Source organism: Tribolium castaneum, chromosome 1, assembly GCF_031307605.1.
Source record: "Tribolium castaneum strain GA2 chromosome 1, icTriCast1.1, whole genome shotgun sequence".
NCBI lineage: Eukaryota > Metazoa > Arthropoda > Insecta > Coleoptera > Tenebrionidae > Tribolium > Tribolium castaneum.
In genome coordinates, this window is record NC_087394.1 from 15,634,182 (window position 1) to 15,648,740 (window position 14,559).

The 14,559-nt window shown below is 31.2% G+C and overlaps 1 protein-coding gene across 3 annotated transcripts in view; it reads left to right on the top strand.

Moving 5' to 3' along the window:
* The window catches only part of Nmdar2 (NMDA receptor 2), a 186,540-nt gene that overhangs the window by 18,580 nt on the left and 153,401 nt on the right, over positions 1 to 14,559 (top strand). The window contains exon 1 of one of the 3 annotated variants that reach the window (XM_015978318.2): positions 5,780 to 6,218. The exons of the other annotated variants lie outside the window; for them this stretch is intronic. Coding sequence (XP_015833804.1) covers positions 5,954 to 6,218 — 265 coding nt within the window. The 5' untranslated portion in view covers positions 5,780 to 5,953. Of the gene's footprint in view, positions 1 to 5,779; positions 6,219 to 14,559 lie in introns of those variants that run through there. 3 annotated transcript variants of the gene reach the window in all.

A 14,559-nucleotide genomic window follows, 5' to 3' on the forward strand; every position in this document is an offset into this window, starting at 1 on the left:
GTCGTATGATTATTATTTGTACCCGACATACCCGAAGGATGCTCGAAATATATCCAACAAATACCTGCTGCTTTATTTATTTAGAACTTTCTGTGGAAGAAAATAGACGAGGTTTATGTGTTCTGAGTGTTATTTTTTACTCTAGTTACTTTTGTGAAATACACAAATACAGATACAGAAGTCGTTAAAGACCAGTCGTCCCAGTTTTGACGATACATTAAAAGATATATTTGAATAAATTGGTTGGTTTTTAAAGTATATGTGTTTTTTTTAACAGTAATATTCAGTGAAATCAAACACGATATTAGTTACAAACATTTGTATGTGGTAGAGAAAGAAAAGTGACTATCTAATGCAATCGGAGCACACAAAAGTAAAGTGACCTCAAAGTAGCCAAAAATGTTACTTAGTCCCTTTCTGCAATAAACGAAAAACGCTTCAATTATCAATCTTATTTAAAAAAAAATCTTACACATATACTTATACTTATACTTATACTTATACTTGGATAACACAATTTTGAACAGAATTTGTCGTGTAATCAGAAGTGGCAAACTCATCAAAAATAGCTGTAGTTAGTAAGGAATGTCAAAAAAACAACATACCTTAAAAGCTATAACAGATAGGTATAGGGAATGCTAATATACAGATTGATGCAGAAAAAATTCTCCTCCGTGTAGTTGAAATTGTCCAAACTTGACCTTTAAATTTTTTGGTTTGTTAACTTTTTTCCAATTTTAAACACATTGGAGAACAGATATAAGCTTTCTCTTTTCATTCTGCAAATATGATTTCGATATCTCTAAAACTAAGAGAGTTACCGATTTTTTAAGTGGTAGGTGCAAATCCAAAAATTTTCAAAAAATCGAAAATGTTTTGAAAACGGTTAAATTTAATTATAGGAGAAGCTGACAAAAATTTCCTTAAAATAACTCAACTAATCCAAAAACGCATTGAAAAACGTTGCTTTCCATTTAAAATAAGAAAGTTGATAGCGCCTTCCGGTATAAGCGAAAGTGCTGCCATCTTGAAAATATTCTCATTGAGCAGAACTCAACGAATTATGGCTGAGTATCAACTTTCAAATAAATATCTTTATTAAAACTTTTAATACTTTTAATTTGGGGTTTAGACGGAACACCCTGTATGAACTAAATTTTGGTTAAAACTGTTCAAATTTTTTGTTTCCCAACATTGTAATTATTTGTTCTACAGATGAATGTAAAAGCCGCACTTTGCATCTTTCTCGTCAACTTGAGAAAGGTTGGAAAATAGTGACAAATTATTTACAGGACAAGGAACAGGATAACAATGGTTGAAAACGAGGTCAAATGGCTGACCGGATAGTCCATACCAATAACCACACTGATGACGTATGGCAATGTTCAACGTTTTGTAATAATTTAATACTACCTACGATTCGATATAAATCTTTCATTTGCAGTTGTATTAACCGAAATTCCATTCATATTTATTACCTTTGGTAAAAGACCTATGAAATATTTAAAAACATGCAGACAAGCAGTAGTTTGAGGTTTGTTATTTATGCATGTGTGCTTGTTTAGGTGTTTTCCTATTATCGCGACACAATTTCTTTGACAACTTGAGTTATTGGAAAAATGTAAACTTGCATTGTACGTCGCTTTCTTGCCACGTCAAAATAGCAGAATATAAATAGAATCAGCCATTAATTTTAAGTGCAAATTTTAAATAAACAACGAGTTATAAGTGAAAAATTGAAGCAGTGTTATAAGGAGCTGCATTCATTATTCCATCCATTAAACCATAAAATATCCCCAGTTTCCTGTTTGTTGAAGCTCAGCTGTTGACACAGCTATGAGAACCTGTGGACTAGGTGGAAATATGGGTAAAGCGAAACCCTAGGTCGCGTTTCATCGCAAGTTCCCCTAATGACAACAAGTGTGAGGTAGAAAAGGCGCTTCCGTACACTGAATTAATAATAAGTAATTAAAAACTCTAGTACTTTATAGCCCGGAAGATGAAAAGGGAAAAATGTTTACACTCGTTTCAAACTGCAGTGAAAAATTTATGTGGACATTGAGTGGCAACTGATTCTAAATAAGTGTCTTCATCAGGCGTTAAAGCAAATTTATACGTGTTTGTATGAGGGTGTAGTTCCAATATAAGTTGATTAGAAATGGTGGCACATTTGATTGGCTCAGATTTGAGCACGTCCTTAGTATTGATCTAAAAATACTGCGATAGATGTGGTGTCACACTCGTATTTCCTTAATTAGAAAACTTTTTATTTGTGTTAAAATGTCGAAGCTTTCGCGAGTAAGGTGTTTGATGTTTGACAAAAAGCATGAATTATGCGCTTTTGATAAATCCGAGCGGTTACTCAAGCAAATGGAAGTAATAAGATTAACAATACCATAAGAGCATAAGGAAGTTTGAAAACATTTTTTTTATTACAATTACTCTTGTTTTTAATTGTTGCGCTTTTTTTGTTAAAATTTTATAATTTGATTTTACTCTTACTGTTGATATTAATAACATTGAATTATTATGGGGAAATTGGTGTAAACCAAATACAGATTAATTCATTAAGGACCGGTTTATAGAAGCGTCATTAATTTCGTTTGCAATTAAATGCGTGGTTAGCTGATCACGTGACCAAACTGAAGCCGTTTGGTTGGTCTATTCGCGTTGTTAACGTTTAACAACGCAATTAACTTTAATTGAGCTTTCTATAAACCGGAACTAAAAGTAGATCATATTAATACGCTAGTTCTTATATTATTTAAAAAACTGTAATAGTTATTTATTTACCAAGGAAATTGTAAGGTGACCCGCGGGCCCAAGAGACAGTACGTTGCCCAAGGTTATTAACACCTAATAATTCCTGTGATAGACAAATAATTTTATTATAGATAATTATCATTTAGATAATAATTTTATTTCATTTCTCAAAAATTGTCGCTTTATAAAAATGAGTTAAAAAAGAAAAATCTCTGACGAAATTCAACAATAACCGAAAAACACATTCTGTTTTGGTTCCGGCAAAGTCTGAAATAACGTATGAAAAGGTATGAGTTGAATAATTAAAAAAACTGTGTTGGAGGAGATTTTGAGAGTTATGAGTTATGAGGAAATTATGATTTATGACCACCATTGGTTACCGCTTCCAAGACAATATTTGACTATAATAGATTAATAATAGTAAGAATTGTACAATGTGTTTTTAAGTGATTCTCATCTAGTCGTTTGTGAATTTCTCATGTAAAATCAAAAATGCCGCTTTATAGAATTAAAAACAGACATTTAGACACCGAATATTACCATTCTCCATTTATTAAGTCTCCAATTCGGAAATAAGCTTCGACAATATAAAAGTTTTCTTGCACAGTGTAACAATTTAGTTGCATTTTAACGAAATTTTTAAAAGAAATTAATTGACAATGTGTGAAATTTACAACTGACATTTTTGACATTTAATGACAGAGAATTCAATTGGGCAGAGCGGCACAAATTTTTTTACATGTAAACCAATTTCAAAGTTAACTAGATGAGAATCATTTAAAAACACATTGTAGTTATTATTAATACGAGAGCGAAAACACAAGCTTAAAGTCTGAGGACCGTCGTTACCTAGACAGCCGAGAACTTGAAGCGGTTTCGCATAAATGCTATTGAAAATGTGTTCAAAAATAGTGTTTATAATTTAGGATTCTGATATAAAAAAGAAGGCTCAAAATGTTACCAACAAAAAAATAATTCTTACAGTTAGTACTCTTAAGGACAAAATTTCCGCCCATAAAATTGTTTTATTTGTAAGACATTATGATAAGAATAAGCATTATATTTTTAATAATAATTAGAAAAAGAATTAGAATTAGAAGTATAAAAAAATCGTGAGCTTAAAACAGCCATTTTTGAAAAAAAAATATCAAAGGTATTTTGTTAATGCCTGAATTTGTATGCTATTCTTGGCCGGATTTAAGGCTTTGTTGATCAAGCGGCCATTAGAAAATTACTCTCAACAAGTTTGTCCTACTTTAAAACGTAAAATGTGGATCAACAAACACGCAAAGACGCAAATATTTCTATTGAACCCGGCGCATCCACCATTTTAATATGTTCTAATTCACGAAGATTTGCGTGAGCCTCGTTGTTTTAAACAGTGTTTGCAAATCTATAATATTTAGCAAATTGTTTTTTTAAAGCTTTACTAATAGTGGTTTAGACACTTATAAATAAATTTTAATCATTAGGGTAAGAATAACAAAGGAAAAAAGCTTATCGCCATATGCAATTCCTTGTAGTTTGGACCATATATCTAAAATTTATTTTTTATTGTTAACATTTAAGAATATAGAATAAATATCAATTAACATGAAACAAAAAAAACATTTAAATTGTTACCACTAAATAATAAGGAATTTTATTGAGTAGTATTGGTATATCGTGATTCTCAAAAAAATCAAGAATTAAAATATGAACACGTAGCAGACAAGTACTGTACAATTAGTGTACAGTGTAGTTTTTTATCGATAATAAGTGATATTTGTTTGTAGTTTTCATTTTAATGACTAAAGCATTGCAAGATACTTTTTATATTTTTAATTTAAATTTAGAACTATAATTAACAAACGGTAATAGCTTTCTAACCTCTCGATAATGAACGTTTGCACACTATATTAATTTAAGAATTTTTTTACTTTATCTAAATATCTAAATTAAGAAAGATTAGACATGATGTTAATTTAATCTATTATTATTAATATTTAATCAAAATTATCAATTTTGTTTTCGAATTATTTACTATTATTTTCTTATTATTGTGACAAATCTTAAAATTTAAAGTAAATTATTTATCAAATGGTGCTACAATTATACAGACAGAAATTGACAGTCACCTGTCATCATAAGGCTAAATTGATGATTCTGTTCAATACATTTTGACATTTCTTACAAAAATATACTTATGGTTTCTATTACTTTTTATAAAAATAAAAAAGTTGCACGGGTGTGAATATCAAACTGAAACACCCGGTATTATTATTATTAGGAGTAGAAGCGAAGCGTTTCATGCTTGACTGCCGAACGCAGTCCATTACATTACATATTTTTCAACTTTATTAATTTTGGAACTTCAAACATTATTATCTTTCTTTCATTTCAATTCATTTTTGATTTTAATTTTAATATTGACTTTATTAGCGACTGAGAAAAACTTATAATTTCTCCGCTCAACATTTCGTAAAAAGATTCAAAGTGGCAAAGACTAATTGTTTAAAACTTTGTGTGAATGATGATAAACGAAGCAAGTGATAGATTTAGTGACTCTATTCGGAATACAAATGTACAAACTAGAGTTGTAGAAAATTTGTTAGGAAACTTTGTGAAAGTTGGAGATGGCGCCCGATGACGTATGAAATAATATTGAACCAAAAACTTCGAAAACGTTTAGGAATCACTTTCTGATCTAACTTTTTGTCCCGACATCGGCCATTGCATGTTAATATGAATAAACTTTGCGCAAATTGTAGTCCGAGTTTGGCAGTGAAACTTCTCGTCTCTTTCAATTCTAGTTATTTTAGTTTCGATGACACGTTCCGGCAACTTTGGCCAGCCACTGCGGTATCGGGAACACATGGAGTGCAAGCAACATCTTTGTCATATTCGTATAATTTTTGAAGGGAAGATGTGGATGCTGACGGGCCGTCGCCGTGGCAACAACGCCTGCGCCCTTGAATAAAATATCACCACATCCTTTTCCTCATCATTATCCTTTAATATAATCGTCCTTGTTAGTGAGAGCAGTCAGCTGGGCGGTGGCTGCGTCCGTCCCCGTGCGTGTTGCAACTCGTGTGTATCTGCATCTCTTAAAACTATTGTTATTCGAGTGGTAATGACAAAACGCGGATGCACTTTAAGCGTGAAAAACTTAGAATGAATGGACCGATCTGTGCGGAACGAGTGATCCAGAATGTTGCGCGCCATATTGCTGGTCCTGATTTTATTTATGAGTGTCCACTCATACCAGAATTTCCAGGATCATAAGGATTCGCTTAACGTCGGACTCATTTTGCCGTACACGAATTTCGGGGTCCGGGAATACACCAGAGCGATCAACAATGCGGTCTCTGGACTACATCGATCTAGGGGACAGCGCTTAAATTGGCTCAAGAAGTATAATTTCACCCCGAAAAACGTCCACTATGTTCTCATTACTCTCACGCCTAGTCCAACAGGTTAATTATGCTTTTAATCGTTTTTTAATTCCGCTTGTTTGCCACGAGACACAAATCAGACAGCCCTCACTCACTCACACCACCCTTCCACCGAAAGTAAAAGTAACCAATTTCGTCATAGACTCGCACTTAAGAAATTATTCCGAATAACTATCCCCAAAAATTCTAAATATTGAAAATTCCAATCTTGTAGATGTAATACTTTAATACAATTACAAACATCTGCGCTGCTGGAGAACACAACTCGATTATTTTTAGTCGAGCGAAACAATAATGGACACAGCATGCACTTGCACTCGGCTGCATGGGACATGACTAAAAGTATTGGAAATTTTGGGTTTCTTTTACTGCCTGTTTGTATCTAAAACATGTTTAATTGCTTTGTGAAATTTTAACAAGCCTTAAACCCTTTGACTAGAACTTTAATTGTAATAAAGGGAAATCAGGATTTAAAAGTAAATACTCCAACAAAGTTGGTTCGCTTTGACCCTCGCTGCAAAGAAATCTATTCATGGTAAGAATAATGAGAGCGCAGAGCGTTGGACTGGGGCTTTTGCCGGTCAAGTATTCCCAACTCTTTCATTGCTTACCACTAAGTGATGTTAGTGGAATTTTCTTTTCAATGTGCACTTTTCGCATCAATATTTTACATATTTTATGTACAGTCTATCTTTGGGGCCCTGTTTGTGTATCAAGCACTTTGTATCATATTAAAGAACAGAGAAATATGGCAGCTATTTTTAATATCTCCTCTACGATGTTACCCAATGAGCACTAAAAAGTAAAAATGTGCATCTCTACATTCATGTAATTAAACTAAACTTTGATTTTCTTTTCGCAGAAAATAAACTTTACTAAACACATATGGTTAAAACAGTCTAACATTCTACCTAAAACAGTCGGGTCAGCTCCGATCATACAATCTTTCCCAAACCTGACTTGGTAATAGAAATTGTCTTGCTTACCCGCTTGCGATATAAGTCTTAGATTCTTTCAGTTTTCGAGTTACAAAATGTAAAAAACTAACTTTTGGGGGTATTTTTTTCTTTTTTTTGAATTCTCCCCCTGTGAAAAACGTATGTTCTACTCTACGTAAAACAGTCAAGTTTGGTCAGGTCAGTAGCAGTCAGTATATTGAATCTTCACCAAAGCCGACGTGGTATACACCGTTCACGATTGTTTTAAATTCGGACCGTCTATGAAAATCTGGCATTTTATTTGGCAGTACTGTTAGTTGTCATAAGAAATCTAATTTAGGTTATAATTAATGACAATCAAGCAATGTTGTCAGTCTACTTCATTTTTTAAATAAATCATTGAACACGTTATTTCTTGTTACTCGACTCATTATCCTTAGGTGAAAAGGTTCCGTTTGTCTTTCTGGTATTCTTTAAGGCATCTTTTGATATACACTTGCTTATCAACAAAAATTATATTCGGTATTTAAATTGATAGAAAGTAGAACTGACAACAAAGCGAATCTTTGAAAGGAAAACGTCATAAAGACAGAACCTGAAGCCAACCTAACAAAAATATATCTAGGCTTGCTACTTGTTTAAAACAATTGTGAACAGATAATAATTGATCTTGACTTTCTTACTTATTACTTGCAATACAGGGTGACCCAACTAAAATTTGCACTCGCTGAAATTTCCAAACTCGCCCAAGTTTGGAAAAAATGCTAAAACAGGTTAATTTTAGTTAGTAGAGGGGGCTAAATTTTATCGTAGTTTCAAAGTTATTTTTGCATCCTTCAGGCGCCCTGAGCTACCTATTCAAAAAATTTAAATAGCAAGAAGAGTCGAGTGAACCATCATTTTGAAGCTGTTTTGATTGTCTATGCAACCATAAACGTTTGACCGATTTATTGTCAAGAATCACGAAATTGTTTTATGATCAATGATATTTGGTTAATTGTCAATTTAGAACCCCATCGTTCAAATTTTGAACGTTTTTTTGGTACAAATTGACTTAAAAATGTTATTCGTGCTAATATTTCTACTTTTTCAAATATCAAATTAATGTCACAGAGATATCCCCTGTCTAAAAAAAAATAAAAGGCAAGAAGTGTCTAATGGAAAATCTGAGGGAAAATCATTTTGTTTTTTTTTCAATTTTAAACGATTTCTTTTAGACAACATTGCCTAGATTGCTGTGAGAGGAAATAAAAGTAGTAGTTATAAAAAAATAACTCAATCTAACGAATGTATTGCTCAAAATGTTCACTACCAACTGCCATACAATGGTACAATCAATTTTCAAATCTTTATCTAAGATTTTCTAACATTTCTGGTGTTATCAAAGTCCTTTTTGATAACAGAATTCTTTGTTCTGCACTATATAAAAGACTTGGTAAAAATGATAATTTTACGACTTCCATCCTCAATTTCTTGTTAAATTCAATACGTAAAAACAGTAGTGCGGATAAGGTAACATTTCTAAGTCTATCCATACCTAAAAACTTCTTCAAAATTTAAGTGAGACTATTTCAGATTGACAAATTAAAAAATGACTATTTGCGGTTCATCTTCCAAGCACCACCGTCCTAACGGGAGACTTTGCGAACATCAGCTCCGCTACGATTCACAAATTACCACCTTGGATAAAAAATTACTTACCGCCACTTGGACCTTAAATAACTATTTCAGTTTTGATGTTGCAAAATGAGAAGAAATAGCTTACTCACTCTCCCCCCCCCCCCAAAAAAAAGAACAAAGACTAAAACTTATTTCAACTATAACAGTCAAGTCAAGCCTGGTCAATTCATCTAATCTAGCCATAGATTCTGTCAGTTATTGGTTATGAGGGGCGAAACTTTGCATTCTGACTTGGTCAAAATTTCTGTGGATTTTTTAGTTAATTTCAAGTTAGTAAGACTTTCTTTTAAAAATCTTAATGGAATCACCGTAACAAGTTTTATGTACTGTATGAAAAATTCCAAAAAAAAATATTATTCAACACTGTCAAAGTTTACGGTGTTTCTCCTGCATAAAGAAGTTTTGACATCTGTTTGACATTTCTCAATATGAAACGTCAGATTATTTTTAAGAAATTTAAAGCAATTTTAAGCCTTGTTGGATCTAATTCGAAGAATAAAATGTTGTATTTAACTTGTTTTCGTGTAAATCGGTTTATTTATTTCACTTTGTGGATGACAGACAAAAACGAGTGGCGTTAGCCACGATCTTTTTGAAAGAATGAGTGCCCTTATGAAGCGAGTTATTTTATACTATTTTTTGTAATTTACCCTCTTTTAATCGTTTTAAACAAAAATTGTTATTTTAGTCGATTTAGCGATTTTTATGACGACAGTTGGTGATATCTCAATTTTGAAAATGAAAAATTGATTTAAAATTTTTGTTTTATCAAAGTTTTGTCAAAAAACAAGAGTTTGGATGTCAATGGAAGTAATCTTGCATAAACGCTTCCTCAAATTTGTGAAATTCGCAAAAACACGGTCCTGAATTTGCTTCTTCCCAACCTAAAAATTTTCGTAAAATGTTCCGTCAAATAATGACTATTACGACATCGCACTTGTTGACATTGAGTGCTTTAAGATGTCTATTAAAGCATCAAAATGACGGCAAATTACAAAAATAACTATTATATCTCATTTCATTTCATAGTAGAATTGCAACAGCGCATTTGAATTTTTTGGAGTAAAAAATAATGCACGAATTGAGAGTTTCTGTATAAGAAAAGAATTCTGTGTTAAATTAAATCCCAGCGACACACTTTGAGCTAAGAAAATCTACCGGAAAAAAAATAATAAAACAAAAAAAAAATGGTTTCTTGCTTTGATTCAAAATTTAAATACATTTTGAGGAAATTTTTTGAATTGTTAAAAACTGCAATTTTTATATTTTGAACGGTTTATAAACTGCAATGTTTTTAACAATATTTGTGTTTTTTTTGTAAAATTTTCACTGTATGTTCGCTACTTCAAAAGTTTACTTGAACTGGATGAAACAAAAAACAAAAATAGATAAAAACAATTCTATAAAATAATAAGAGCAACTACAATATCAAGTTTAAATTTTTGTTGTTGTTACTTTTTGTTTTATATTTTTAACTAAAGTAAAACGGAAAAAGTCAACCTGGAAATATACAGGTGTCCCGCGAGGTAATGTACATATTTTAACCATAGATTAACCATTAAAAATAAAGTGATCCATATTTTTTATTTTTTTTAAGAACGTTTTATTATGGAATTATGTGCCCCCAAAAATGACTTAAAAATACAGGTTATATTTATATCTTTAAAACTACTTATCCAATTTTTATAGAATATATATTTTTATACAATATAATCTGTATTTTTGGGGTTACTTTTGGAGGCTAAGATTTCCATAATATAATGTTTTTAGAACTGTTTCATTGGTTTCTAGCAATATTTTGGTTGTTTATGTGAGCAAAAACAGCAAATGTGTCGCATTTGTTACTTCAAAGTTTCAACATCAAGGATTAACTTTGTATGCTCGCATGATGATTAAAAAATGGAATGCGGGAGCTATTTATAATAGCTTGCTTACAAAATTTCATATCAATATCATAATAATACACTGTTCGTATCCTTCTGAATCGATTTACAAAAAATGTTGGAGCAGTTTCTAATATTATATCTTTACGTTAAAATTGCAAACTTTTTTTATACTAGATTATCTATCAATTTGGGAAATATCATTTTCGATAAATCTGAGTTTTTCCTAATATCCATTTAATGCTCAATATTTCTCGTAATTCGTTCGAAAATGCGATTCTTCCGTTCTCCGGATATTACTGTAAATCAAAACGAGGTGCAGTCGCTCAGCAAAGTAGCATTTCATAAGTCAAGTGTAACTTTTTTCTTGAAATTATTTAGTCTTAAGCCCAAGTTTTGAATATTTTAGGAAACTTTTTAACCGTAAGCTGATTAAATTAAAGCCAAATTAAATTGATTTTGTTTACGTTGATTCTTGGCGATTTGCATACTTTATTCTGAGGTAAAAAGAAGCGTTCCATTCGGCAAAGTTGGAATTTTTGCGTTTTGCTCATCACAGTTTAATTAAACGGGAAAATGGGTTTGTAAATTACTCGACACTAAATTCGGAAAACAGAATTTATATACTTGTAGCAACGGAATCCAATATCCAGCTTCAACTTTCATAAATTTGGATTCTATTGTACGTTCGCTAGGAATAGAGAATATTGGGAATATTACAAAGATTTCAGAAATCCGCGATTAAATTAATTAACTAACACGTTACATACTTATAAAGCCACATGTCAAGACAACGTCGATTATATTGAACCTGCAATGGACCATGTTGTGCCAGAAGGAATGCGATGCTTGGAATTTCATTTATTTGATCTAGAAAGGTTGCGAGGTGATTTCTTGGACTAACCTTTATTAGTTTTGGTCGAATTACGCAGTTTACTTTAAGCAAAAACGCAATATCGGGAATTTCCAAATCTGTATTATAAATCAAACACCCAAAGCTAAATTGAAACTCTGCGTCATACAATATAATAATTAGAGGGCGGAAAATATACACGTCAATTTGCTTAAAATATGCGCATATACCAGGTTGGTCCACCTCAAATCCAGTCTTCTATAGCTCAGTTATTATTCAAGTTGGGGTTTTGATATTTTGTAGATGGTATTTGTACTCCAGGATATATTTTAGGAAAATATTTTTAACTATACAGAGCGTTTTTAAAAAAGTATGACGTCATAATCACAATTTTTTTAATGGCAAGCTATTATTTTTGTGCTCATTATTTTTAGCTTCTTATATGCTTCTAAAGTATTTTCAAATGGGTTCAGGGATTACTGTTACAATAATAAAAACTATTAAAAAATTGGTTTTTCACATTTAGTTTTAAAAATTAATAAAAAATAGAAACAGTGCTTGTTTGAAGACATCTTCACTACGTAATTGTTAAACAAGGTCTAACAAATTTATTAAGTGAGTTTGATTGATTTGATTTACTATAGAGTGTTTAGAATTTATTTCAAAACTTTTTGATCTTTAGATTTTTTGCTTATTTTAAACGGCAACCCGTATTTATTTTTATATCACTCGATGCAGAATTAAAAAACGATCAAATTTTATAACAATACCATAACGTAAATCGTAACACATTCGAAGTTATTTGATAAAAACTTGTTTTGTCAAGTATTTAATTTCCAATTTTTATTATACGTCAAATGGTATAAAAATAAAAAATAAAGTTGCGATGTAAAAGAAGCAAACTAAAAGGCTTTAAAAATTAAAAAAATTGGAAATAAATTGTTATCACCTTGTAAGAATTCAAATCCATTAATATGTCTGTTAGACCTTGTTTAACACTTATGTAGTAATATTGTCTTTTAATTAAAGGTGTAAAACCTATTTTTTTGGTTTTTATTTCTTAACAGTAATTCCTAATTCGATTTGAAAAAAACTTTAGGGACATGTAAAAACTCAAAAGGTTTCATAATGAGCACAAAAAAATAATAGCATGCTAATAAAAAAATTATTTTTATGACGTCATACCATTTTTGGGACACTCTGTAAAATCAAAAATAATTTTTTGAAATGTTTCCTAGAGCATAAATAACATCTAAAAAATATCAAAACTCCAACTTTAATAATAACTGAGCTCAACTTTAATAATAACGGAGCTGGGCTAGAGCACCTTGTAAATGCACCAAATTTTGCCAAAATATGCAAAGTTTTCTTTAAAATATGCAAAAGGTATTTACAATAAAATACTTAATTTAAAAAAAATATTTTACAATGTTATAGACAATGAATATAGAAAAATTTTAAGAACTTTTCGCAACACTGCGCTTCTTCTCTTGCTTTATTAATTCACTGTTCTCAATACATCTTATTAAAATATAAGTAAAGTTTTTAAAATGTTTTTTTTAAATTATAAAAATACATTAATAAAACAGTATTAGTTTTATCAAATGGATGATTTCCTGCTTTAAGAATTTATCAAATTAGTAATACCGGGCGACTTTTAAAGACTGTGATTCTTGTCGTCAGATTGGTAACAAATTTGAAGTCTTACAAGTTGAGTATTGTTATAGCAAATCTAGCAATGTTATTGGTTGCTGCTATATGTATTAGTCATTCGGTTCTGACTGAAGCTCGCCTACGGGACAGTCACGTAAAACGGCTCTATACAGCCTGTATTAGAACTCACTCCCCACCGGAAATGTGCGTATAGTTTAGGCAATTCTGAAGCTAAAGTTCCTTTACAAAAAAATTCTAACTCTTTGCGTTTGGGAGATAAGAACGTTTGAAAATACCCAATTACAAAAGGCCTTGCTCTGAAGAATTAGGGGAACAAAACACGTTGCTAGGAAAACAAAAATGGGTAGAATGGACTAGAGTTGAACGGACAATAAAAGTGGGCACTTGAATTATTTTTTATTCCTTAGTAACGCATCTACTGTATGGGATTGGTCATTTTGAGACTTCTCTGTCTCGCAAACTAAGAATAAAAGACCTACATTTTTTTGCATTTTTGCCATCTCTATTGCTGTTACCACTAGCACCTCTCCGGTGGGGAGTGAGTTCTGATACACCCTGTACAACAAATTAGGGAGGCCAATAATTCAGTGTTGCCATTAGATTATTTTGCTTCAATCACTAAAAGTCTAATTAACATTTACGTACTTATGCACATGATTTAAGTTCGTTATTTTTGAAAATTCCAAGAAACAAAACGAAACAATTAAATTAATTTATTTACGAATTACTAATAATTAGATGCCCTAAACCCTTCCTTCAAGCTGTAAATAAACCGTTTTACATACCTATCAAGGTGCTGTGCCTAAATGCCTCGCAGGTAAAAAGTTGTTTACAGTTTTCTTTGGAGAGATTAGACCTAGCGGTATTACCAAACGGTTAAAAATAATACATTTGGTAATGTTCAGCAGAACACTTCAAACCATCTTAAATTTTTTTAGGAATATGTCGAAATATGCAAAATATGCAACTATTTCCTGAAATATGCAGCCGACTCTGAAAATATGCGAATATGTATGAAATATGCAGAATGCATTTACAGAGTGATTCTTTTAGGGCCTACTTTTCAATTTCTAATACAAATAGAGCTTTAAAATTTTATATTCGATTCAAATCGACTATTCTGAGTTCATCTTAATTATTTTAAAAATGGCCGACTTTCTGGAACTCTAAAAAATTGGCGCCAACTTTGAAATTTTAAATAGTACCCACTCACTTATATTGCATTTTTGAAATTACTTTATCAAGCTGAGTAAAATTTATTCAAGTTGTGGGTACTTATCTGTCATAGTTTTCAACATATGTCATTTTTTTGTTAAAAGTTTTATTTGTGTGGG